Source organism: Gorilla gorilla, chromosome 11 (assembly GCF_029281585.2).
Source record: "Gorilla gorilla gorilla isolate KB3781 chromosome 11, NHGRI_mGorGor1-v2.1_pri, whole genome shotgun sequence".
NCBI lineage: Eukaryota > Metazoa > Chordata > Mammalia > Primates > Hominidae > Gorilla > Gorilla gorilla.
In genome coordinates this window covers 98,681,044-98,708,607 of record NC_073235.2, presented here as the reverse complement: position 1 = coordinate 98,708,607, position 27,564 = coordinate 98,681,044, and the positions used below count along the sequence as shown (strand labels likewise).

Below are 27,564 nucleotides of genomic sequence, written 5' to 3'. Positions count from 1 at the left end.
AGGAAAAATTCCATTTAAACATTCTTTTAACATTTATCAGGGAAACCACAGTATTCTGCAGATGTTCCTATTTTAACCACTAAGTGGAGGAGTATTTTCAACTATGTTTTGCAACTTCAGAATTTCATGAGATTAGGAATTCAAATTGTCAATCAAATATACTAGTTAATTCTAATCCATTCTATAACAAGATATTAAATATCAAAGAATTGAGATACAATAAATGTAGGGAGTACTAAAATTGCATTGTGCGTAACTTAATATTTGATAACATCTCCTAAAACTGTGAAACTAGGAAGGGCTGCATGATTGACTGAGAGGGCTTCTTTTGTCATACAGATCCTTGACTGCTGCTTTTTAATCATGGTGAATGCTAATGATTCTGAGTGAATAAAGGATTGACAATAGCTGCAGCTATTTCTAGCTATGTGGAACTCTGTATGTTGTTAGAATTTAAGAGATACCATTTCCTATACAAATAAAATGATATAGTATCATATTTGTCTTTCTTTTAAACCAGCATGTTATCTGTTTGTGTTTTCAGAAATATTCCTTTTTTGCACTTCTTACTGATGTCTTAGAAATTGAAATTAAAGACAAATTTGCCAAGAGCCGTCCCATCATCAAGCGTTTTCTGGGGAAACTAACCATTCCAGTCCAGAGGCTGCTGGAGCGACAAGCCATCGGGTAATCAGCCCTTACCTTTGGGGATCTTGTTGAGATTAGTTCATATAGGAAAAAATGACATGAAACTTGGTAGTCCTAGGACTTTTCATACTGAGAAGAAGTAGTAACACAATTCTTTTAAAAATAAAAGTGTCCTTACACTTATTAAAATGTACTTGACAAAAAAGTAGTTTATTTTAATTATATATGTTTTTTGCGTTTTTATCTTTTCCAAGATGTACCCACCGTTAATATTTCAGTGTCAAATCTCATAGTGTTTGATTGTCTCTCAGTATATTGGAGCTTTTTATAAAACCTTCTCCCTAGGGCAGAATTCTTGGATCAGGTTGATGCCTACCTTATCCTAAATAATTCTATCCAGAGAACTTGTTACTCTTGAAAAACGGAAACAATCGTGTCTTGGAGCCATTTAAAACGAGACCTAGACTTGAAGAAGTGTTATAATAAAGCTCCTAGACATATACATTCATTCAAGCAACTAAAATTTATTCATTGACATTCTCTTAAAATTTACTGTGTAATTAATGTCTATTTTCTTTTTGTGAGCTTTTTGTAAGTTGTGAGTAAAGTAGTAAGTCATACTGAGGAGATAGAGAAGACCAAAAACAAGTTATGCAAATTAATAATGCATAGCTGACTAGAGGCTCTAAACTGTACAGTGGAGCAAAGAGTAGATAGAAGAAACATTGTGTCTTCCTTCTGAAATAGCCATTAGAGGGCAGAGGTGGAGTGATTCGGCACTATCCTTTTGATGATTTTCCTTAATTAAGAATAAGTTGGCCGGGCACGGCAACTCATTCCTGTAATCCCAGCACTTTGGGTGGCCGAGGTGGGCAGATCACCCGAGGTCAGGAGTTCGAGACCAGCCTGGCCAACATGGTGAAACCCCGTCTCTACTAAAAATACAAAAAAATTAGCTGAGTATGGTGGCGGGCACCTATAATCCCAGCTACTTGGGAGGCTGAAGCTGGGAGAATTGCTTGAACCCAGGAGGTGGAGGTTGCAGTGAGCCAACATTGCACCACTACACTCCAACCTGGGCAACCCGGGCAACAGAGTGAGACTCTGTCTCAAAAAAAAAAAAAAAAAAGAGAGAGAGAGAAAAAGAATAAGTCATTTAATTCAGAATAAGATTGTTACTTGTGTGCAAGAAAATGAAATGACTGCATTTGACTTTGATAAAGAGACAGACTTGAAACAGATGGAAAACTCCATCCTTCGGGAGGCAGGCAGTCCAAGCCCGGGGCCCAGGCAAGGCAAAAACTGAACCTGCTTCCAGATCTGGGATATGACCCCACCACAGGGGCACATCTGGCTTTGCCAACCATCCCATCAGCACTGCTTACAAGGCACCCTGAGAATCAGTGATAGGCCAGGCTTCCCAGCAGGGAGGGCCAGCAGCTGCAGCCTCCTTATTCTACAGGTGAGGAAGGAGAGCTTAGCGGTCCTCTCCCCATCACACAGCCAGGGCTGCTGTCTTGGCTATGAAGGGCCCTTTCATTCTTGTGTTCTTGTGCTTCTCTCCCCTAAGTCCCAGCTCCTGTCTTCAGGGCATCACACAGTGCCCTATGTTTCATGTTGGGTGATAATCCTTAGCTGTGAGTGTCCTTTTAGAACCAGCTTCCTGTTGTGCTAAATGCTGAGGAACCAGGCTCTCTCCCCTTTTACACCCGAGTCAAAAAACCCCTAAAACTTGAGGCCTTTCACAACTCCTTTATGACCTTCAGAATGTCCTTTTCCTGGTCACCCTTAAAAGTGAGAGAGTGAATCAGTGTCCTTAAAAATATCACATAGCATATGATGTCTTGTGCTCTTAATAATAATTTTTCTTATGGCAACATTTCCTTTTATCTCTGGGTTTATAAGTGTTCCATTTGTACGAATGAATAATATTACATTGGACTATAATGGGCTTTGAGCCTTTAATGTTCTTGTGAGTCTGAAAGTTTTCAGAGAGATAGGAGGGATTTGGTGGGTGGCCTGTGGAAAGACGGCGAAGGCTGACTCCAGCGTAGTCAGGATGAAAGAAGCATTTCTCTTCTTGCAGTGATCAAATGCTCAGCTACAACCTTGGCAGAAGGCTCCCAGCTGACCACGTGAGTGGGTACCTCCAGTTTAAAGTGGAGGTTACATCTTCTGTTCATGAAGGTGAGATATAAATATATCTGTATGAATACATTGCTATAGGAAAAACTTGTTAAACCTAACTCGATTGTCAGTTTGCTTCTGAACAGAATTGAATTCATGTTCTGTTTTGAAAGTAAAATAGCTGTCAAATAATTACCTGCTGAAATTTTCTAAGCAAGTAGGAAAGGCTGTTTGCCCAAAAATGTCTCTTAGATTGATGCCTGCATTTTGAAACTGGGCTGTAGAGTTTTCAGCCATGCTAACATAGATAGCTCCTGTGCCAAGCTGACTAGCAGTCTCCTCATTTAGTAGTGAGTGGTGAATCTTAGCAAGTCAGTAGAAAGCCCTCAGAATGACTGATTTCTTTGAACTTATTGGTGGCAAAGCAAATAAGTCATAAAACGTTCATTTATTATTTCTGGTTAATTTTTTAGAAATGCTGTTTTCTCATTCAGATGCCTCTCCAGAAGCTGTTGGCACAATACTTGGAGTCAATTCTGTGAATGGAGACTTAGGTAGCCCTTCCGATGACGAGGACATGCCAGGGAGCCATCACGACAGCCAGGTGTGCTCTAATGGGCCAGTTTCTGAGGACAGTGCTGCCGATGGAACCCCCAAGCATTCATTCAGGACTAGCTCCACTCTGGAAATAGACACAGAGGAATTAACCTCTACTTCTTCAAGGACCTCACCTCCCAGAGGACGTCAGGATTCACTCAATGATTACTTAGATGCTATCGAACACAATGGCCACTCCAGGCCGGGGACAGCGACCTGCTCTGAGAGGTCCATGGGTGCCTCTCCGAAACTGAGGAGTAGTTTTCCCACCGACACAAGACTCAATGCCATGCTTCATATTGACTCAGATGAAGAAGATCACGAGTTCCAGCAAGACCTGGGTTACCCGTCTTCCTTGGAGGAGGAGGGAGGCCTGATCATGTTTAGCAGGGCATCCAGAGCTGATGATGGAAGCCTGACATCTCAGACAAAGCTGGAGGACAACCCTGTTGAGAATGAGGAAGCCTCCACACACGAAGCTGCTTCCTTTGAGGATAAGCCAGAAAATCTTCCAGAGCTTGCAGAGAGCTCCTTACCTGCAGGCCCAGCCCCAGAGGAAGGTGAAGGCGGCCCAGAGTCTCAACCCAGTGCTGACCAGGGCAGTGCTGAACTGTGTGGCTCTCAAGAGGTAGATCAGCCCACAAGTGGGGCAGACACGGGGACTTCTGATGCATCAGGAGGAAGCCGAAGAGCTGTCAGTGAGACCGAGTCTCTCGATCAGGGCTCTGAGCCTTCCCAGGTGTCCTCTGAAACAGAACCCAGTGATCCTGCCAGGACAGAGAGTGTGAGCGAAGCCAGCACCAGGCCTGAGGGAGAGAGTGACCTGGAATGCGCTGACAGCTCCTGCAATGAGAGTGTGACCACGCAGCTGTCCTCTGTGGACACACGGTGCTCCTCTCTTGAGAGCGCACGGTTTCCTGAAACCCCAGCCTTTTCTTCTCAGGAGGAGGAAGACGGAGCCTGTGCAGCAGAGCCCACCAGCAGCGGCCCTGCCGAAGGGTCACAGGAATCCGTGTGCACTGCTGGTTCTTTACCTGTGGTACAGGTGCCCAGTGGGGAGGATGAAGGGCCAGGGGCAGAATCGGCCACTGTACCTGACCAGGAGGAGCTGGGGGAGGTCTGGCAGCGGAGGGGGAGCCTGGAGGGAGCTGCAGCTGCTGCCGAGAGCCCACCACAAGAAGAAGGCAGTGCTGGGGAGGCCCAAGGCACCTGTGAAGGGGCAACTGCCCAAGAGGAGGGCGCTACTGGAGGTAGGATATGGACACCACTGTGGCTCTTGGCTCGAGCGTAGCTGTGCAGAGAGAAGTTCTGTAGTTTTCCCCTCAATGTAAATAAGGCCGCAGGTTACATATGACCTGAATTCCTCACCTTGAGGTTCAGCAGGCAAGAAGAGAGGCAAGACTGAAAACAGGGCCAGGAAGAGAAGGAAACAGGTAACAAATGAGTGGGCAGCTGAAACCCTTCCTCTAGATTAGGCCTCCTGTTTCAGAGTGGGGAGACCTTGGGACTTAATCACATAGCTAGGAAGAAGGCAGCATGGTTTGCGTCCAGATGGGCTTGAGTTCAAATTCAGTGCTCTTTTAAAAAATGGCTCTTCTGCTGCTGAAGTAACAGGCCTGTTAAGCAGCAGTCTTCAAACTTAAATAATGGGTCTCTATTGGAGCCTGGGTTTGTAGATACACAACCAAACAGGCTGGCAGCTTCAACCTTAGTGTAATCTGCAAAGGTTATGAGAAACACCTAGCCTCTCCTCCTTTCTAAAATTTCACAGTGGAAGATTAATGTATGCTATGCATCAAAGGTAGTGTTTTTGTGTTCTACAATTTAGGAATGTCAACTAAGTTAGGTGATGCCTTCTGACTTGGAGAATAAGCTGTTTTTGTATCCAAGGATACAAATTTACACCTGAAATTTGTATTACGCTCAGTGAATGCAGCTCTCTAGAATGATTCCTTTAAAATGCCCTGTAAGGATGCATTCAAAATCAAAGAGCAATTTCATATGTCTGGCTGGCATAACTCAGAAATAGGAATGATTTTCTTTTTCTGTAATGTATTTTTCTACCTACATGATCCCATTCTTTTCTTCCTCCTCCTTTTTTTTTTTTTAATTTTGTTTCCTTCATTATATTGTAGCCACCATGTGACCCTAAAGCATTAGCGCATGACCAGGACAGAGGCCGTCATGGGTGAGGGATGAGGCAGGGGAAGCTGCAGGAGCGGGGGATACATGCAGAGGACATTTCTTCAGGAAGCCCTCTTCTAAGCATTCACCTCCTATTCTCTTTTGTTTCTAGGTCCTCATATTGGAAATGAGACTAAACAGAGAAAAGAAACTAGCCTTGGGATTTATGTTAGGTTTTTTATATAGAGTCTGTTTTGATACTGAAAGAGAAAACAATAGCTGGTAACTTTCTACCTTTAATCCTAGGTTCTCAAGCCAACGGCCACCAGCCACTGCGGTCACTACCTTCAGTGCGCCAGGATGTTAGCCGGTACCAGAGGGTGGACGAGGCTCTCCCACCAAGTGAGGACCTGTTAGTTAAAAGGGCCCACCTTAATCAAAGGGTGAAAAGTGACAGGCAGACCCATTCTCGTGAGTCTCAAAAGATGGATACATGGTCTTCAAGCGGAAGGAATCTGGGGGTTGCCACTTGACATAGCAGGTGTAGTCCGGGACGTGCTAGGCCAATGACTCTTCTCTGGCACCATTATGCTGAAAGAAAGGGCAGCTGTAAATCCTGTGTTGCCCATGGGGTAAATACTATAATAATGGAAGTAGATCCAGATATTTTGGGAAATTTGGTGCGTAATAGAATTGTTTTAAATTATGCCTAACCACAGCATGAATGTTCTTTCAGCTAATAGACAAATTGGTACACTCTCTTAGAAAAACCTCACTCTATATAATATACTGCCTTTTTGTTCACTTATAGCATTTAAAATCATTAAGCACAAGGTTCTGATTTTTTTTCTTAGGGATATGCGAGAAGTATTGTTAATTTCAGAAATTAGTCTACTAGTTATTTGGGATAGGACAATTAGCTGGGGACTTGAAAGACATTTCATTTATTTCACTTTCAGAAAACACTTAGCACTTAAGGAGAAATGGTGGAGGATTAGGGATGCTGGGATATAGTTACATAATCTGTATTCAAAGGTATGAGTGATACCCTTAGCCAATCATAATCCAAATGAAGTGTAAACTCTGTTTAAATTTCGACAGTCCTTTAAAGAGATGTAGCTCTGTGAGAGCAATGCATTTTGATGAATATTGATAAAGCCTGGTAACATTGCTTTAAAAAAAAGCACTGGAAGGTACACCCTTTTGCCTTACCGCTTTCCCTTCTTGCTCACCCCCTCCACTTACCCATCTTATATGTGACCATGACAACAGGCTGATGCCTTGGTTCCTCTGTTTTAAAAATGGTGGAACATAAAGAAGGGAGGGGATGCATTTAAAGGGTTACAATTCTGAGTGATTAGTCTGGCAAGTACTGACAAAAGAGCTGAATGGTACTATGAAGAGTTTATCAAAATATCGGCTTAATCCTTTTGAAATTCTTTTGGGCACAGATCTTTCCCTTGTTTGTTTATTTGGATAACTAAGGGCCGTGACTCATAACAAACATATTTTAAGCAGTTTAAAATAAAATGGACTGAGAGATTAATTAACCTTGTATCATCTTAAGCAGGTAGAGGGGCCCAGGGACCCGAGAGGGCCACAGAAAACTTCCTTATTGATAAAACAATTGGTAAACCTTTAGAGAAAAGATGAGTCAAAAAAGGAAAATGTTTCTGGAAGATATTTAGGTATAATTGGAGCAAAACAAATTCAGAACACTAGGAGAGAGTTCTGGGAGAGCTTTATTTTTATGTATATACAGATTAATAGTCATTTAGAGTTTCAGAGGGTTGGACAGGAGCATTGCAGAAGTGCGTTGATAAATCACGTCTTCCTAGCCACATCCAATTGCTGTAATTTTTGCTGTATACAAGTTTGGTCTCCTGATTGTATTTAATAAAGACAGATACTTTCCTGCTGAAATTATGACCATAATTCATAAATGACATAAGATGTTTGTGACATTTCAATGTATTGTTTAAATACTGGTGTTTGCATTACACCTGTAGATACATCTTGGGAAATTTTTTTTACAATTGGCAGTTCCTTTTAATGAATTGATGTATTTGCAAAAGTAAAGGCAACTTAATGACTCATCGTATTTAATCAGTGACTGACAAACAGGAGGAAAATTCTTAAGAAGTGTTCCCTCTTATTCAGAGGTTTTCAGTGATGGCAGGGGGTGCCACCCACTACACGATGTTTAGAGTTGAGGTGGGGTGGCCTTTCAGTATAACAGTGGTTGAAGGGTGCTACTGGCATTTAGTGAGTGGGGGGCCAGTGTATCAAACATCCTGCAATGGGGAGACAGTCTGATACAACTAAGAATTGTCCCACCCAAAATTCAACAGTGTGCACTCTAAGAAACACTTCTCTGTGCTAATTTATTTAATACTTAGTAAATAACATTTTTTTGTAAAATATAAACAGAATTTTTATAAAAATATAAGTTATACACACACACACACACACACACGCACACACACACTCATACACTCGTGCTGTAGGACCAAGCAACTTGCAAATCTGAGGATGTGTATTCTCATGGATAGGTTGTGGATTGTGATCTGAGCATACCTGATTGCTGTTCAGCTCTGTCTCCCATTCCCATGTGTGTCTCATCCTTGTGACAGTGTTAATCGCTTGGCTGCCCTTGCTACTTGTCTGTCCTCACCTCAGCTGGATCCCTGCCCTCCTTTTCTAACTGGACAACTTTGCTACCACCTCTGGTCATGCATCTGACTTACAGCTGTGGCATCTACACTCTGTGGTGTCTTGTGGCTTCTGGGCTCAGCTGTCTGGCTGGATCGTGCAGATTGGCCCATCTCTTAAATGACCTGATTGAATTTTAAGGCTAACAGTTGTGGTTTTTAACACTGTTAGTTATTATAACTTCATTTTTGCGGTGATTTACACTTTACAAAGCACACTTTTGCATGCTTTCCTTTATTTTTTGTTCTTTCAATAATTTTGCGAGGTAGGTGAAGCTGGTCTTGTCTGTAATTTATAGGTTGTTGCATAGAAGTCAGCTAATCTGATTCTTTTATTTTATAGTTGCAGAAACTGAAGCCCAGATAAATTAAGTAATTTGTTTAAGATTTTATGCAAGTAAAAGTTGACACAGAGTCTCAAATATTCCCTCTCCTCTATCAGGTATTCTGATCTGAGATTGGAAGGGAAGGGCCTATTGTGTGGGTAGATGAATGTAAATTCTGAAAGTCTGGTTTGAGGCAGAGGGTGGCTTACACGGTGATATGTTATTTATTGGGCACCACCAATGCCTCACATCAGAGGGTTTGGGGGTTTCACTGAAACTTCAATATATTGCAGTGCTTTGAGGTCAGACCCACCAGGAAGACTCAAAAAGTGCTCAGCTTTCTCTTCTTCTGGGATAGAGTTATGCAAAGAGGCCCTCCCCAAGGAGGCCCCTCACCTATTAGGGAAGTGGCTGCAGTGGTTTGAGCCAACATCATGTGGTCCAGATAGATGTGCTCTATTCAGCATCTGTATTAGACCCAGCAGGACCTTTCCTCTCTGTGCAGGTCACTCTCTTTCTACCCTAGGGACAAGCTACTGAAGCAGTGTAGTTTGAGCTTTGATGGCCGCCATGTGGCATGATCATGGTGCACTGAGGCCTCAAACTCATGGACTCAAGTGAAGCTCCTGCCTCGGCCTCCTGAGTAGCTGGGACTATAGGCAAGCATGATCATGCCTGGCTGGGTTTTTTATGTTTTTATTTTTTGTAGAGACAGGGGTCTAACTATGTTGCCAGGGCTGGCCTTGAACTCCTGGCCTCAAGCAATCCTCCCACCTTGGCCTCCCAAAGTGCTGGGATTATAGGTGTGAGCCACTGTGCCTGGCTTTGATTCTTTTTTCTTTTTCTTTATCATTATTATTGTTGTTCTTGTTATTTTAGCACCTTTTCATCATATTTTCAGGGATTTACTTGTTTGCTTTCTTCTTTTTTCATGCTTATTTCTCCCATCTCAAGAAGGGAACAGATCTTGGACTTAGTACTAAGATTGATCAGTGGTGATGGTGATCTACCAATTGGTTCTCAAAATCTTACTCTTGCCTTAGACCACACAGAGTGCACTGTGGCCTTGTGACTTGTGTAACTTCAGCTCTGGTTGAGAGATATTCTAATGATTCGTAAAAAATAAGAAAGTTCCAGGCCTTGGAGTCAGCATGACACTGTTGAGAGCCTCCCAGGGAAGTAGCTCAGACTCAATTATGCCCAGAATGCCTTAAGAATTTTCTGTATCTTCTCATTCTGATGTTACTGATGGTCCTGTCAGCTAGAGGTAGTTCAGGGCTAAAGCCCTCTAAAATATTATCGGTGTAACAAACGTTGGTCTTTTTAGCATTAAGATGAGTGAAAAAAGAATCGCCAGCCCAGCCCCTCTGAAAAACTATTTTCTTTTTCTCTTATTGATTCCAGTGTAATTGTGACTTAACCCATTGCTGCATTGGAGACAATATGGAATTGTTGTATAAACGTTTTTCCCCCAAAATGGTAGTTTTTCTAGGAATAGGCCTAGATTCAGGATGAACAGTCTGGGTTAGTGGACTCTGATAGGATCCCAGGATGTTGCATATTGTTAGGACTCGTCTATTACTTATGTGAGGGGTTCAAACCATGGGGGAACATTTATCATTTTTGTGGTTGTATACTTTCATTATTAAAGTATTTTTTTAAATGAAGGCCTAAAACCATGCAGTGAATCTGAAAAGTATAATTAATCTAAACTTAGAGTTTCTACTATGTTTAGGGTTAGGGACTCTTATTCTCTAAGGTTACAACTTTGTTTTGAGGAAAAAATGGATACTTTTAATCTAAAAAGCTACCTTATTAAAAATTGAAGATTAAAGTGCCAAATATGCAACTACTTGACTTTTTAAAAAACTTTTTGTTCAAATAAAATAGCAGAAAAGAGCGCATATGGCCTCCCGAATTCTTTCTACTAAACATACATGGCAGGCCACGCCATCAGCACTCTAGAAGTCCCCTTTGTACCCCCTTTCAATCACTGACCACAACTCCGTATGGGGAAATGGGCCTACCGTCCTGATTCCTAAAGTCATAGATAAGTTTAGCCTACTTTTATACTTTATACAAATGGAATTTTACTTCCTTGAGTGTTCAAATAAGAAAAAAAATCTTTTAAACACTGTCATCTGTCATTTATCACAAAGCTTATAATTTTCCTTGAAAGTACCTTTAGTTCATTAGAACTTAATCATCTCGCCATTTTGGTGATGACACCTGTGGTTATTATAGTTTTTTATACTGGATTTATACATTTATTTCACAACAATCAGGTGCTTGATTTTACTAAAGCCAATGATAACCAATTCAAAACCCTACCCATAGCACCCCCCCACCCATCCCTGATACGTTGTAATTCATGCTGTTTAGTTGTTAACTTCTCAATATCAGCATCCACTGAGATGTACTCACACCTCATCCTATCATAAGCCAAGTGGTCCAGTGGAGACCGAGGTCTGATTTGAAGGGAGTGGGAAAGGATGATGAGATGAGCAGAGGGATCACAGAAACAACCCTGCCCCCTTCCCACATATGTTGATTTTAAAAACTGTAAACTCTGAAGACCTTATGTTCTACCTGCCTCTGTTCCCTGCTGAGGAGACCAGTGCTGTGACAGTAACCTTGGAGTAGTTTTACCCACTTTCTAATTCTCCGACTTTCCCTTCATGTCCAGCCACTTAAAAGCACCTATTTATATTTAAGTCTTAGAGTGTCTAAGAGTCTACTTGCTCCTGGATTTTAGGCAAGGTTTAGGGTTTTATTTGTTTGTTGTTGTTGTTGTTTTGAGATGGAATCCAACTCTGTTACCCAGGCTGGAGTGCAGTGGCGTGATCTCAGCTCACTACAGCCTCTGCCTCCTGGGTTCAAGCGATTCTCCTGTCTCAGCCTCCTGAGTAGCTGGGATTACAGGCATGCACCACCACCCCTGGCTGAATTTTGTATTTTTAGTAGAGACAGGGTTTCACCATGTTGGCCAGGCTGGTCTCAAACTCCTGGCCTCAGGTGATCTGCCTGCCTTGCTCTCCCAAAGTGCTGGGATTACAGGTGTGAGCCACCGCACCCGGCCGCTGAGGTTTAGTTTCTTGTGAGCCCCCATTTCATGGTCTCTGAGAAATCTAGCATTTGCCTCATGGGTTTGTTCAGCAAACTAGCTACTGTTTTAAGTTCTTATTAATTTGTGTCAGTGGTGCTCAAATTTTAGTGTGTCTAGGAATAAGCCGAGAAGGTTGTTAAAAGTGTAGATAACTGAGCCCTAGCTTCAGATAGTCTGATTCTGAAGACCTGGGGTGCATCATAGGAATCTGCATTTTTATTGATCCTCAAAGTGATTCTGGCACATGTTGTCAGAGTCCACCTGCCTTGAGAAACATTTCTGTAGGTAATAGTTTTCAAACCTTATTATTGTCATGAAGCTATTTATGCAAATGAAATATTATGTGGAACACTAATATACACAGCAATAACATTGGAGCTGTCATGGCTAAAATAGGATTGTCAGGTGTTTGTGGAGCCCTGTCCCTCAGGGACTCAAATCTCCGGGCCCTGTAAGGCTAGCCTAGACATAAAATGTTACTAGGTTCTTGCTGAACTTAATATAATAAAATGGGCATAATTTTGTAGATTCCTAGAATACTAGAACTGGAAGAGACCTTTGCAATTGTTTGATTCTGTTCTCTAATTTTTCAAAACTGTGATTCATAGAGATGTAGTGACTTTTTAAGGTCTTGTAGTGAAAGTGTGACAAGCCACAGCCAGAAATCAGGCCTTCTACTTCCCAATTCAGTGCAAAACACACACAAACACACACACACACACACCCACACACACACCCAAAATCGTTGCTCTCGTTTTCACCGCACCCTGATTATATAACATATTTGACAATGTGGCAAGACAAGGAAGTAAATGTTAAGTCCTCAGTCTTCTAACTCTGCCTATCTCATTTTAGCATTGTCTATCTGAAAGAAACTTTGATGCTATGAAATGAGTTTTCATATGCTTTCTTATACCAAAAACAAGCCAGGCCCAATATAAAGACATATAAGATGTTGGAGCAGTTGTACCCAGCAAAGTAACTTTGATAGATACAACAGAGAGCTAACCTTCCTGCAGGCACCTCTGCTGCCTTTGCCTGGGTAGAATGATATTGACAGCGTGGGTAGAAGTGGATATGTAGTTCATGGATAAACCAGTAGCATAACAGCCCTTCCTGATTCAGAGACAAGCATTCACTTGAAATTGGCACTATAGAATTTGTCTTTATGGGGTCTTGAGTAATTACATCAGTGTGAAGATACAGTATTGGTAGGGATAATTTTAATATGTGTTCAGTGTTCCATGACCTTAGAAAGCAAATTTTTGGTCCTTGTTTTCTTATTCTCCCCATTGCACATTGAAAGGTCTTTATTGAACTATAAATTAAGGCTATTACTGGCCTTTGTAGAAGGTGAATACAAGAATCATTCTTTTTTGTGGCTTTGTGTCATTTTAAATTATTTTTTCATTTATTACATGCTACGTGCAAGACACATTAATTTGGCTGTTCTGTCTTCCACCTAGCCATTTTGCTACACATACAGACCTCAAGCAAGCCATAGTCATATTTCACTTGGTAAATTCCTACTTTGTTAGTTCCAGGAAAAAATTCCATCTTTGAGAATTTTTTTCACTGTTTATGTCAGAAAATGGAAAGTATGCAACAATGTGTTTTCTTTTCTGCCATAACTGCCAGAAAATTAAGAGCCAAATTTTAGTAATAATCTAATCTTGGGAGTTTGGCAGCATCTTCTCTCTCTGTTTCCTTTAGTTGGTCTAGTTGGCCTCTATTTTTTTTATCCTGAATTGACCTATTCTACATTTTTAAAATTGGGGCTACTGTAAACATTCTTTGGAGAAGAATTGGTCATTTCTTTTCATGTGTATTTGATTTGATGTCTATGTGCCTGAATTACCCTGACTCCAATGAGAAAGGAATGAGATAGGGGTAATTGGTTCCCAAAATCTTTGAGATGGAAAAGCATGCAAGGAGCAGAGCAAAACAGTGAAATAAATCAAAGTGTTTTGAAAAATGGTTCCTGAGGATGCTTTAATGTACTTGCTATTTGTGAGCATATCAACAGGCTAGGCGTGAGGTCTTCTGAAAATGTCTTATTGATGGGACTTCAGTGCCCAAAGAATTCAGATTTGGCAGGCTGTTTCATGGTAGAGTCTGTGTTACCTTGGAACATGAATGGCGTTGAGTTGTTTGCTGTCTATGTGGTGCTTTTGTTCAGCCCAATTCCTCTTTCTTTTGCCATTTGTCATAAATTACAATGTGCTGAGATCAACAAAAGATGTCTTTCTGCTCCTAGCTGAGGTGATGGCCTTCAGCAATGGTCTGGTGCAGGCTGAGCTCTACCATGCAGGTCTTTCCAACCCTAAGGACTCTGTTGGGATACTTGCCCTGTTCCCTTACAAAGCAAATGCCATAGGTGGTCAGGAGAAAATATGCCCTCCTTCTGGTCTCCAGGATTAGCCCCACTGTGTCTGTTGATAAGCATGTGATCACATGGACAGTTTTGAGATAGTTGAATGTGTCAGGAGAAAAATGCTTATTAATTTCAAAAAATAACTTACACAAAAATATAAATGCATAAAGAACTTTCCTGGTTAAAGAATAGATTTCTGCTGTTTTCATGTTTCCTGTGCAAATTACCCTTCACACCTGTAATAAGTTTCAAAATTTTGCCTTTTGAAAAGATCAGCTCATGCTCTGTGGATTTCAGCAGGTGAATGGCCTTTTAGAGAGTCACAAAGGTGGGGTGTCTGACTCTGAAGACCAATCTGCCTTCTGAACATTCACTTGTATATTTCTCTAGAAAGATTTAACACACTTAAAAATAAAATTAATCTTTTAAAACGTTATGTTTATTTGAGGTTGGGAAGCAAGAAATTGCCCTTGCTCTGAAAATGTAGTCATCTTTGGAAAAGTGCAAATAGAAGTTTGTAGATAATGATACTGTTTCATCACTAGGCGAGTATAGTTATTTTAGTTATTTTTTTCTGAGGACTAAATTTACTACAATTGTGCATGAATATGCGTGTGGAAGTTTCCAGCTATGAGGCTTTCATTGAAGCTAGAAAAGACATGGAGAAATCAGGTTTTTTTGGTGAAAATAAACATCAATACCCATTTTGATGTGAATATCTGAAGTGTTATGAAACCAACTACATATATTTTTAAAATGCTGGGGCTCATACGTGAAGGGTGAGCACTGTGGGCAAATTTGGAAAGATTCTCTACATTTAAAGATTATTTAAGGGGCTGGTATTATATGCACAGGATAGGCTAAATAATCAGTCACAACAGATTCTGGAGTGGACTGGGGAGAAGTATGGGATAGTGCAGTGAGATGTATGTTATTAGTCTCAGATTATAGCATGTCAGAGAAAGAAAACACATGCCGAACTTAATGAACCCTATTAATCGTCTCAGCTCCTCCTCCTAATTCCTTTCGGTGCCTCACTGCTATTTAGACTGGGAGGCACGCATTGACAGCCACGGCAGGATCTTCTACGTGGATCACGTAAACAGAACCACGACGTGGCAGCGACCGACAGCTCCCCCAGCCCCGCAGGTGCTGCAGAGATCTAACTCCATACAGCAAATGGAGCAGCTGAACCGGCGGTGAGGATGAGCATTTTGCTGTGACTGTTGTATTTTGTGGTTGGGCTAATTTTTACTTGGCACAAAGTAGAAGACATGGTTGTCTCTTTGATCTTTGTGTGTCCTGTCATTAAAGTGTAGTTGTTACCGCTTTTGATTCCCAGACTTCAATTGGACTTCTCTTGATTAAAAAATAATAATAATACTCACCCACATATATACCTTGTTTGGAAACTAGAGAACAAATAAATAAATATGACCCCTTTAGTCAACCCAAGCATTGATGTTTACTAAAGCAGAACATATACATTTGTTATTTAAAGCCAAACATCTTTTCTAGTCTCTAGAATCTTTATTTGTGGCTTCTCATTATTATCAACCTAAGCTTTTTAGATGAGTCATTCTTTTTCAAGAATTAATTGCTGTGGAACATAAAGTTTTTTTTCCTTTAACAATATAGGAATTTACTTTTCTTTAGTTAAGGGCCACAGAATTTTTTTAGTGTTATTAATTTGCCAGGAAGATGTTCCCCAAACAATGGACAGAAGAAATTTAATGCAGTGTAATTTAAACAGCAGGTGGCCAAGAAGTCCAGGGAATGGGGGTTGGAGGAGGAAATAGTTGAAGCTGAGAAGATAGTGAAAAGTTCTAGACTCTTGGGGAGCAGTTGAGTCCCATCTCTTAAATGCTGCTGGAATGTAACTCTAGGCTCATGATTTTAGATATCAGAGTATCCGCAGAACCATGACCAATGAGAGGCCTGAGGAAAATACCAATGCTATTGATGGGGCAGGGGAGGAAGCTGACTTTCACCAAGCCAGTGCAGGTAAGAGCTTTGGGCTTTGTTTTTGTAATTTCATAAAAGTGGAAAAAGAAGCAAATAAGGATTCCCAACAAATAAGGCTTTTCTTTTGGAGAACTTTTGCTCTTCAATAAGATCTGGTAATCCAACTCAAAAAAACAGAATTCACCAGAAACCTCTTCTAATCCTCAATGTTTAATTAATATTAAGAAAGGAATCACAAAACCCAAGTAGAATATAAATTTCTTTAATTTCTTGATCTGTGGGATATTGGAAAAAGAATCAGATCATTTAAAACACGTAGGAATGCATTAAAATGTTAATAGTAACTAGAAATATTACTTAACTGAATTTTAGTGTAAGTAAGAACAGCCATGTTTTATGTATGAATTTACAGCAAACAAGAAAGCATTGGGGGATTAAAATGATGACACATGATGTAGGTATCCTATGGTTCTTTTGAAATGCAGACTGAAGTGAGTAGATAGTTTTCACATCATAGAAAGATTTCCCTGACAGCCTCTGTGGTCTGCCCCATCTAGATTTCCGACGGGAGAACATCCTGCCTCACTCTACCTCCAGATCCAGGCTCACGTTGCTGTTACAGTCTCCCCCCGTGAAGTTCCTCATCAGCCCAGAGTTCTTCACCGTGCTGCATTCTAACCCTGTGAGTAGCAAATCTGAAAGAGTGTGAAGGAAAACAACAGGCCAAAGCAAATGATCGTTGTTTTTGTAGTAATAGCAGGAATGATAATGGCGAATGTTTCCAGAGCACTTAGTGTGTTCCGAGCTCTGTGTTGAGCACTGTACACTTTAACCCGTTTAGTCCAAAGAAACCATTTGAGTTCATTGGGCTGCTATAACAAAGCACTGTAAGCTGGGTGGCCTATAAGCAACAGAAATTTATTTCTCATGATTCTGGAGCTGTGAAGGCCAAGATTGAGGCACTGGCAGATATGGTGTCTGATGACAGTCCATTTCCTTGTGTGTAGATAGCATCTTCTCCCTCCATCTTCATATGGTCTAAGGGCTGAGGGTGCTCTCTCAGGCTTCTTTTGTAAGGGTATTAATTCCTAATTACCTCTTAGGTCACCTCCTGCCCCCACCTCCTAATACTATTATATTGGTGATTAGGTTTCAACATAGGAACTCTGGGGGACACAAACATCGGACCCATAACAGGAGGATTTAAAGGATTATTCCATGAGTCTCTGAGGGCTGAGGGAGTGGCTTACTGAAGATAGTAATTAAAGGAAGGTCATTTTAACTGTACATGAAGTGATTTAGAATGAGGGAAACATTGGCCATAGAAGTCTAGCAGGATATAATCCATTCATCATGGCATGTGTTGATAGGAACCTGTACTAGGATATAAGAAAATAGACAAAAAGGATTCAGCATGAAAGGAATCGCAGACAGGGAGTTGACAAGATTTGGTGGGTAAATAGGTAGAATAGAAACTGAAGAAGTTGACCTTGAGTATTAATAATAATAACACATAAATAATGAACAATACATAATTAATAATACTAGGAAAATTCGAATGAGGGACTTGTTAAAGGAATTGAAGGAGAACATATTGAATTTAACAAGACATATCGTACACTTTCGGAAAAACAGAGTAGATCATAGAGAAAAATAAAAGTCAACATAGTCCTATCACCAGGAGTATGTGGTGAGGTAATTAGTATATATTAATACATATTTATTTATGTTAATATTTTTCTGCCTTCTTTAGCTTTGCTTTACAAGTATAAACATCTGTCTGCCTTTCCTCATCATTGTCTCCTGGTTTACAGGTTTAGCTTGGAGCAGAGAAGACTTGGGAGGAGAGTAAGCAACGAATAACATGCTAGCTATCCTCATATATTATGAGAGAGGGGTTAGATTTACTGAGCACTCAGCTTCGCAAGTTTGTTGATGATTATGTGCTAGGCACTGAGCTAAGACCTAGGGATACAGAGATGACAGCAACTGTGGGCCCTGGCATCCCAGACTTGAGAGTAATTATAATGTCATAACCAGAATTACAAGTGCAATAATGGATGGCTATAGAAGATACACTGCTGGAGTGGACGATTAACTCCAAAGGGAAGGCACATGGAAGGGGCCATAGACAGGTTTGCATTTGAGATTAGTTTTAAAGGCTGATTAAGAGCTTGTCCCAGAAACAAGATGGGCAGGAGTACTCTAGGTAGAAGGAGCATCATTTGCAAAACAATCGATTCATGAAGCTGCAAGTCTGTCTTGATAACTACTGTAGAAGTTCTAAAACTGGATTATTAGTATTGTAAGCAATTCGGTGTTGCTGGTGTATTGAGAACATAGGACACTAGTGAAAGTCAGATTTGAGCCTGGGAAGGGATACAGAAGCTAGGTTACACAAACCTAAACTCATGTATGGGACAATTCTAGGAGGTGACAGGCTTTCATGCAAGGCGGAATGGGCTAACATTTAGAGTTGTCACTGTAACACAGAAAAAAATCATGCTTTAATAGGAAGAGCCTCGGACTTGGAGTCAGAAGGCACAAGCTCCCCTTTGTTTTTTGTTCATTTGTTCATGCCTTCATTTAATCAGTATTTATTAAACGCCTGTGATTTGCCTGGTACATTCTAGACTCTGGGAATAGAGTGGTAAATAAGACAGAGTAGAATATAGTTAACAGACTAGTGAATAAAAAAGATAATGCAGGTACTGTAGTGTGGTGTGAGGCAACTGAAAGCACACATTGGGATAGAGTTACTTGGGGATGAGGTGGAGGAGGCACTATTTTATTTTATTTTATTTTTTAATCTCAAAATCTCACAAGGAGGCACTATTTTAGATCAGGTGGACAGGAAGGCCTTTCCAAGGGAGCCACATTCAAGCCGTCATAAAATGCCCAGAAGCCGATAAGGTAAATGTCTGAGAACAGAACCTGCCTTGCCAAGGAAGTGCAGAGACTCAGGGGTAGGAATGAGTTTTCTGTGGTACATAATATGCTCAGGGAAGCGCGCAGGGCTACAGAAGGTTGGGCTTGCATGATCTGGCAAGGTATTTGGGCTTTATTCTGAAAGGGTTTTCTATATGGGAGTAATTTAGAGTTTTTAAAGTTCCTTCTAGCTGTTATGCAAAGAATGGGTTTTAGAGGGCAAGCTTGGCATCAGGGAGACTAAGTGAAAAGCTACTGTGGTAAGGCATGGAAGTGGCTTGGGCTAACGCAGTTAGCAGTAGAGACGGTGACAAGTGGATGAATATTGGATATATTTTGAAGACAGAGATGACATTCTTGCTAATAGATTGGAATATGGGATAGGAGAAAAAAGGGCTTCAAGAAGGAGCAACTGTAGCTAGACTAATAAAGAAGAAAAGAGATAAGACTCAAATAAACACAATCAGAAATGATAAGGGACAGATTACCACTGACCCCACAGAAATACAAACAACCGTGTCAGAGAATACTATAAACACCTCTATGTACATAAACTAGAAAATCTAGAAGAAAGAGATAAGTTCCTGGACACATACACCCTCCCAAGACTGAACCAGGATGAAATTGAATCTGTGAATAGACCAATAATGAGTTCTGAAATTGAGGCAGCAATAAATGGTCTACCAACCAAAAAAAAGCCCGGGATCAGATGGATTGACAGCTGAATACTACTAGAGATACAAAAAAGAGCTGGTACCATTTCTACTGAAATGACTCCAAAAAATTGAAAAGGAGGGACTCCTCCCTAACTCATTCTATGAGGCCAGCATCATCTTGATACCAAAACTTGGCAGAGATATAACAGAAAAAGAAAACTTCAGGCCAATATCCTTGATGAGCATCGATGCAAAAATTCTCAATAAAATACTGGAATCCAGCAGCACATCAAAAAAGTTATCCACCACAATCAAATTGACTTTATCCCCAGGATGCAGGGTTGGTTCAACATATGCAAATCAATACATGTGATTCATCACATAAACAGAACTAAAGACAGAAACCACATGATTATTTCAATAGACGCAGAAAAGGCCTTCGATAAAATTCAACATCGCTTCATGTTAAAAACTCTCAATCAACTAGGTATTGAAGGAACATACCTCAAAGTAATAAGAGCCATATATGGCAAACCAACATCCAGTATCATGCTGAATGGGCAAAAGCTGGAAGCATTCCCCTTGAAATCCAGCACAAGGCAAGGATGCTCTCTGTCACCACTCCTATTCAACATAGTATTGGAAGTTCTGGCCAGGGCAATCAGGCAAAAGAAAGAAATAAAAGGTATTCAGCTAGGAAGAAAGGAAGTCAAATTATCTTTGTTTGCAGATGACATGATTCTACATCTAGAAAACCCAGTCCTCTCAGCCCAAAAGATTCTTAAGCTGATAAGCAACTTCAGTCTCAGAATACAAAATCAGTGTGCAAAAATTGCTAGCATTCCTATACACCAACAACAGGCAAGCAGAGAGCCAAATCATGAATGAACTCCCATTCACAATTGCTACAAAAAGGATAAAATACCTAGGAATACAGCTAACAAGGGAAATGAAGGACTTCTTCAAGGAAAACTACAAACCACTGCTCAAAAAGAAATCAGAGAAGACACAAACAAAAGGAAAAACATTCCATCCTCATGGATAGGAAGAATCAATATCATGAAAATGGCCATATTGACCAAAGTAATTTATAGATTCAGTGTTGTTCCCATTAAACTACCATTGACATTCTTCATAGAATTAGAAAAAACTATTTTAAAATTCATATAGAACCAAAAAAAAGCCTGAATAGTCAAGACAATCCTAAACAACAAGAACAAAGCTGGAGGCATCACACTTCCTGACTTACAGCTATACTAGTAATTTCTAACTATACTAGTAACTTACAACTATACTAGTAACCAAAACAACATGGTACTGATACAAAAACAGACACATAGACCAATGGAACAGAATAGAAAACTCAGAAATAAGACTGCACACCTACAACCATTTGACCTTCAGCAAACCTGACAAAAACAGGCATTGGGGAAAGGATTGATTCCCTATTTAATAAGTGGTGGTGGGAGAACTGGCTAGCCATATGCAGAAAATTGAAACTGGACCCTTTCCTTACATTATATACAAAAATTAACTCAAGATGGATTAAAGACTTCAATGTAAAGCTGAAAGCTATAAAAACCCTACAAAAAATCTAGGCAATACTATTCAGGACATAGGCACAGGCAAAGATTTCATGACAAAAGTACCAAAAGCAATTGCAACAAATCAAAAACTGACACATGGGATCTAATTAAACTAAAGAGCTTCTACACAGCAAAAGAAACTATCATCAGAGTGAACAGACAACCTACAGAATGGGAGAAAATTTTTGTAGTCTGTCCATGTGACAAAGGTCTAATGTCCAGAGTCTACAGAGAACTTAAACACATCTACAAGAAAAAAAAAAAAAAACAATCCCATTAAAAAGTGGGCAGAGGATATGAATAGACATTTCTCAAAAGAAGACATACATGTGGCCTACAAACACATGAAAAAAGCTCAACATTACTGGTCATTATAGAAATGCAAATCAAAACCACAATGAGATGTCATCTCATGCCAGTCAGAATGGCCAGTATGAAAAAGTAAGAACACAACAGATGCTGGCGAAGTTACAGAGATAAAGAAATGCTTCTGCACTTTTGGTGGGAGTGTAAATTAGTTCAACCATTGTGAAAGACAGTGTGGCGATTCCCTAAAGATCTAGAACCAGAAATACCACTTGACCCAGCAATCCCATTACTGGTTATATAACTAAAGGAATATAAATCATTCTATTATAAAGATACGTGAACATGTATGTTCATTGCGGCACTATTCACAATATCAAAGACATGGAATCAACCCAAATGCCCATCAATGATAGACTGGATAAAGAAAATGTGGTACATATATACCATGGAATACTGTGCAGTCATAAAAAGGAATGCAATCATGTCCTTTCCAGAGGCATGGATGGAGTTGGAAGCTATTATTCTCAGCAAACTAAAACACAAACAGAAAACCAGACACCACATGTTCTCACTTGTAAGTGGGAGCTGAATGATGAGAAGCCACGGACACATGGCAGGGAACAACACACACTGGTGCCTGTCCGGGGTGGGGTAGGGAGAGGGCGAGCATCAGGGATAATAGTTAATGGATGCTGGGCCTAATACCTAGGTGATAGGATGATCTGTGCAGCAAACCACCATGGCACACATTTATCTATGTAACAAACCTGCACAACCTGCACACATACCCCTGAACTTAAAAGATGAAGAAAAAAAAAAGAGCAACTGATTGCATGGTAGTGTTCGTGAGTTTTCTAGTATATGTTTAACCACTGGCTTTCTGGAGAAAAAAGTGTGTGTATATTTGTGTGTATGTAGGTTGTGTTTATACACACACATATATGTCTGTGTATAAATATATGCATGTGAGATATATGTATATATGTGTATATATATGTATAGATATAGATATAGATGTATAGATGGGGGCATCACACTTCCTGACTTATAATTTACAAATAATAGTAAAAGAGACACTGAATGCTTTTGTTGATTTTTGCTACCTACAGTGGTAATTGAAGAACAAGTATAATTCCAACAAGAATATTTTCATTTGCATTAACAAGTAAAGACAACAGTGTAAAAGGGAGACATGTTGGAGTTTCATATTCCTTTGTCAATAGTTTTTGAATACTAGACTTACATTTCTTCATGTTATGTGTGTTTGTGCTATTTGCAATGTAACAGCACAATTTGAAGTTTCATCTGCATTTTAATTTTCTCCATTAGTTTCTTAAGTCTGGACCTTAAGTAAAGAAAAAGGCAGTAAACTTTTCCTATAAAGGGCCGGAGAGTAAATATTTTAGGCTTTTGGCCCAAAGACAACATGTAAGCAAATGGCCCTGGCTGAGTTCCAATGAAACTTTGTTTACAAACACAGATAGCTAGCCATTGGGCCTGTAGGTTGCCCACCCCTAGTCTAGACAGCCTACAGAACAATAAATCAAGCCCTGATATTGCATTTCCTGATTTCTGTAGTGTTAATACGCCCACTATGGCCAGTGTCAAACCACCAATGACATCATGAAGCACAGAGTTCTAACTTCTCTCTTTGGGCTGCCGTCTTCATACAAGTTCCTCATCACTGCATTGTTTCAAGTAGAGACTGGATTAATAGTCATTGAGTTGTGGTATAAGGCTGTGGGAATTTTTTTTTTTTTTTTTTTTTTTTTTTTTTTTTTTGAGACAGAGTTTCGCTCTGTTGCCCAGGCTGGAGGGCAGTGGCGCCATCTCGGCTCACTGCGAGCTCCACCTCCTGGGTTCACGCCATTCTCCTGCCTCAGCCTCAGCCTCCCGGGTAGCTGGGACCAAAGATGCCCACCACCACGCCCGGCTAATTTTTTGTATTTTTAGTAGAGACGGGGTTTCACCGTGTTAGCCAGGATGGTCTCGATCTCCTGACCTCATGATCCGCCCACCTCGGCCTCCCAAAGTGCTGGGATTACAGGCGTGAGCCACCGCGCCAGGCCCAAGGCTGTGGTTTTTAAACTTGGTGACTTTAAAAAATAAAATGCATATTCTTGGTACGCAGATCTTAGAGATTCTGGTTCAGTAGGTCTGGAGTGGGTCCCAGCAGTCTGTTTTTATTTTGCTTTGTTTTGTTTTAGGCCCCTTAAGTGATTCTGATACAACTGTGGCCTGTAGTCTGGGAACTCCTAGGATAAAGAGATTTTGCATTAAATGTCCTTACCGTGTTTGTTACAACTATAACTCTCCTGGACTTTTGACAACTAACATGTTTTAACAGTATGAAAATACTAAGCAGCTTACAGGCTTTTTTTTTTTTTTTTTAACTTATTTTGTTTTCGTGTTTTTATCGTGTTTCCTTTTTCTTTAGTTGGGCATGATTTTAGAATTTATTTTGCTGGATAGTCTGTCTTGATTTCAAAGTATTCTTTCTAAAGCATTTGAATTTTTTTCTTCCTCTTACTGAACTGCATTTATATTAGCTAAAAAGATGATCCATGCTGTGCATTTATACATTTCTGTAAGACTTAAATTCTGTGGGTTTAGGAAGTATTATTTTCCTGACTTATATGTGGCAAATATTGAAGTAGCTGGATTTGTCTTGCTAGAAGTCTCAAGGTATGAATTAATGGAGATAACTCAGACAATTTTTCTAAAGGGCATTACTTGCTGGAATGTTTTCTTTTTTCCTAGATTAACAGAAAATGTTACAAAATAAACTTTTATTTGATTTCTGTATTTTAAGATTTATTGTCTAGGGTTTTTTGCTAGAATTGTTTATGATCTATACCTCTTTCAGTTACTTCCCTGTTCGTATTATTGAAAATGCTCAATATGCAAAAGGAATGTATTTAATAATTTTCCTAACTATTTTTTTATGACTTGAACGTATCAGTTTATGTTGAAAGAAAGTCATGAAAAATAGGTGGGAATTGAACAATGAGAAGAACACTTGGACACAGGAAGGGGAACATCACACACCGGGGCCTGTCATGGGGTAGGGGGAGGGGGGAGGGATAGCATTAGGAGATATACCTAATGTAAATGACGAGTTAATGGGTGCAGCACACCAACATAGCACATGTATATATATGAAACAAACCTGCACGTTGTGCACATGTACCCGAGAACTTAAAGTATAAGAAAAAAATGATAAATTTAAAAAAAAAGAAAAATAGATTATGTGTAGTTGTAATACCTAGTAATCCTTACTGGAAAGAAAAGTGTTAAATAGATATATGGTTGTCATAACACTAAAGTAAAACTTGAGAAAGAAAATTTTGTGGGTTTTTTCTTTCTTTTTTTGCATTGTGGTTGCTTTAGGAATTATTCTACTGCCCCCTAATGGTTGTGATCAGATTTCTTTCAAAATTGTCCTGACAAACGATTTCTCTTGTTAATTCAAGATTTAGTTATTAGTGCCATGTCTTTTATAGCTGATGTGCCTATATTTGTCTAATTAATGTCATACATAAATGTACTTCATTATATTCAACTGAATAATTTTCCAACATACATGCCAAATAATTACTACTGTGGCTTTTAATGAGCTCTAAAAATACATTAATTCTAGCGTTTAAGTTTCTTAGTACTTAATGAAGAAAAATAGTGTTCCAAAATCCATAGGTATATTCTTAAAACTTGGGAATTCCTGCTATTGCAAAATAGATGAATTGATCATTTGTAGATAGTTTTGTTAATGTGAAAATTCCCTTCCATTTTACTCTAGCTAGATGAAAACAATGTAAATCCTGTAAAATTAAAAATATTATGAAGACAGACTGTATAAAACAGGACTGTTTTGATATCTCTGCATACATATTATGCAAACATTTCCTGATTTTGTATATATTAAATTTTGTTTAGTGAATAATGTATACAAGTGCTCAAATCTGCTCCTTTGTGAATATGAGAGATGTTTGCTATAGATTCGGTGACGTGCTTTTCCAAACCTGAATTCAGAATGCCTATTCTTGATGAAGCCTTTCTGAAATATGAAAGACTTTATTTATCAGTAGTGTACTTAACTATGTTTTGAAAACAACAGAATTAGGTGAAATTAGGACTGGGCCAGGTAATCTAGGACATTTGGTCATCATAACACTAAGGAAAACCTGCAAAAAAAGGAGAGGGGATTGATTATTATTTGCATTGTGGTTGACAAGAACTAAGTATTTGCATGTAATTTTCTTATTCTGCTGCCAAATGGCAATGACATTTACTTCTACAACCTCAAACAAACATGTAACCAAACAAAAACACATTTAAGTTCTAAGGAGTGTTATTTAACAAAACTCCACTCAAGAAATTCAGTTGATCATTCACTCAAACATCAAGTGCTTATTTCTTGCTAGGACGATGAGAAACAACCAGGAGGGAGGTTGGAACAGGGATTTTTGGAATTGAGAAGGAATAACTAAAAAGAATATTTAAATTATGCCAAAGGAAAACAAAGTGTTGTTTCCTTTAGAGATCATTTAAAGGGGCTTTGTCTACTATTAACAATTACCAATTCCTCTTAACTGCTGGAGTCCACGTGCAGTGGCTTCCCAGGTGAATTCTGTTCATTATCATGAGACTATGTTATGAAATAGGTATCATGGGCTCTTCTCTAACCTACTTTTGTTTCAAGTAAAATATCAGATTCATTTACTGCATCTTTTTCTGTAAGATAAGCAAGCAAACAAACAAACATAGAAAAGGATCCTTACCTAGTTAGAACCACTAAACCCCAGGAGAATAAAGGAAAATATTTTCTCTTAACCCACAGCTTTGTCAGTATCAGCTTTGTGAAGACTAAACTCTGTCAACCTAATCCTATCTGTTTAGTGTTTTCGGCTCTTTGGACTGCTCCCATTCTTACCTCTGCTCATTCTGTCAGTGTGTTTCAGTATTTTCATGACTGTCGTGGCCTTTGTTTTTCCAACTCTTTCTGCCTCTGGTGAATCTCTTCCTTCCACCTCCACCTATAATTCTCCCTCTTCATCCTTTTGAATGATCAGGGCTTGCTCATCTCTGTATCCTCAGGGTTTAGCACAGGGCTTAGCACATGGCTTAGCACATAATTAATGAAGCTTAGGAGACCCTTGTTCAGTTTATAGAATGTGGGATGCTGGCCCAAGATCTTCAGAGACTAAAAGTGGTGAACAATTTTGCCACTCTCTTTATCTGTTATAACACAGGTATGATAGATATAATCCCCTATATATTTTTACTTACTTATAGCCTGTATTCTTAAAGTGATTTTGACCTTTTCAAATTACTTTACCATCCTTTGTCCCACTGGATTTGAATCTCACATGCCTGTGGAGAAAGCAAGGGAGTTATTATTATCCCATATTACAGTTAAGCAAATTGAGACAGAGATTAAGTAGTTTTCTTTGTCTCTATGAGTGACAGAGCTGAGACTAGAATCTGCACTGTAGTTCTATATGAAGTGGAGTATAAATATCCTTCCCAAACTATAGATATATAAATTACATATATATATACACACACATAAGCTATATATACATATCTATACACACACAGTTTTTGCATAAACATATGCAGTTATTCAAACATAGTTTTTTTTTTTTTATAGAAACATAGCAGTCTAGAAGTATGTTCCTGTTTGGCTTAAGTGTTCTGTGTAGACCCTAACAGTCATGTACTTACTATTCAGACTTGAAAAGGCTGTGGATCTAAAGATTGTTTACTAGTTACTGAGAGAAATCTCCTGCATTGAATTACTTTGGTAGATGCTCTTTGCAAAGATCAGATGTGTTTGGCACCATACTACATGTTTCATTGAGTGGAGAGGAGGAAGATGGAATGACATAATTAATTATAAGACCAGCCTTAAGATTTCTGTGCTTAAAGAGCTATTCAGCCCCAGGGAATTACTTCAAGTCTGAGGCTGGAATGAGTTTCTTAACTTAATTGCCACTGCTTCTTGCCCTAATGAAGTTCTTTTTTAACAAAGTGAGGAGCATTTCTGGTGCTCTAGATAAGAAATCAGAATGTGGCCTATTTAGTTATTTTAGTGAGAAGAGGGAGCA

General features: G+C 39.5%; 1 protein-coding gene across 12 annotated transcripts in view; it reads left to right on the top strand.

Annotated features, from left to right (window-relative positions):
• The window catches only part of HECW2 (HECT, C2 and WW domain containing E3 ubiquitin protein ligase 2), a 393,499-nt gene that overhangs the window by 264,592 nt on the left and 101,343 nt on the right, over nucleotides 1–27,564 (top strand). For 8 of the 12 annotated variants that reach the window (XM_055379315.2, XM_055379319.2, XM_055379316.2 and 5 more), the window contains 7 exons: nucleotides 545–687; nucleotides 2,735–2,835; nucleotides 3,249–4,622; nucleotides 5,803–5,898; nucleotides 15,062–15,212; nucleotides 15,914–16,017; nucleotides 16,536–16,660. In XM_055379315.2, the coding sequence (XP_055235290.1) occupies nucleotides 545–687; nucleotides 2,735–2,835; nucleotides 3,249–4,622; nucleotides 5,803–5,898; nucleotides 15,062–15,212; nucleotides 15,914–16,017; nucleotides 16,536–16,660 (2,094 nt within the window). The remainder of the gene's footprint in view (nucleotides 1–544; nucleotides 688–2,734; nucleotides 2,836–3,248; nucleotides 4,623–5,802; nucleotides 5,899–15,061; nucleotides 15,213–15,913; nucleotides 16,018–16,535; nucleotides 16,661–27,564) is intronic. The other 4 variants (XM_055379323.2, XM_063695060.1, XM_055379322.2 and 1 more) reach the window with 1 other exon arrangement.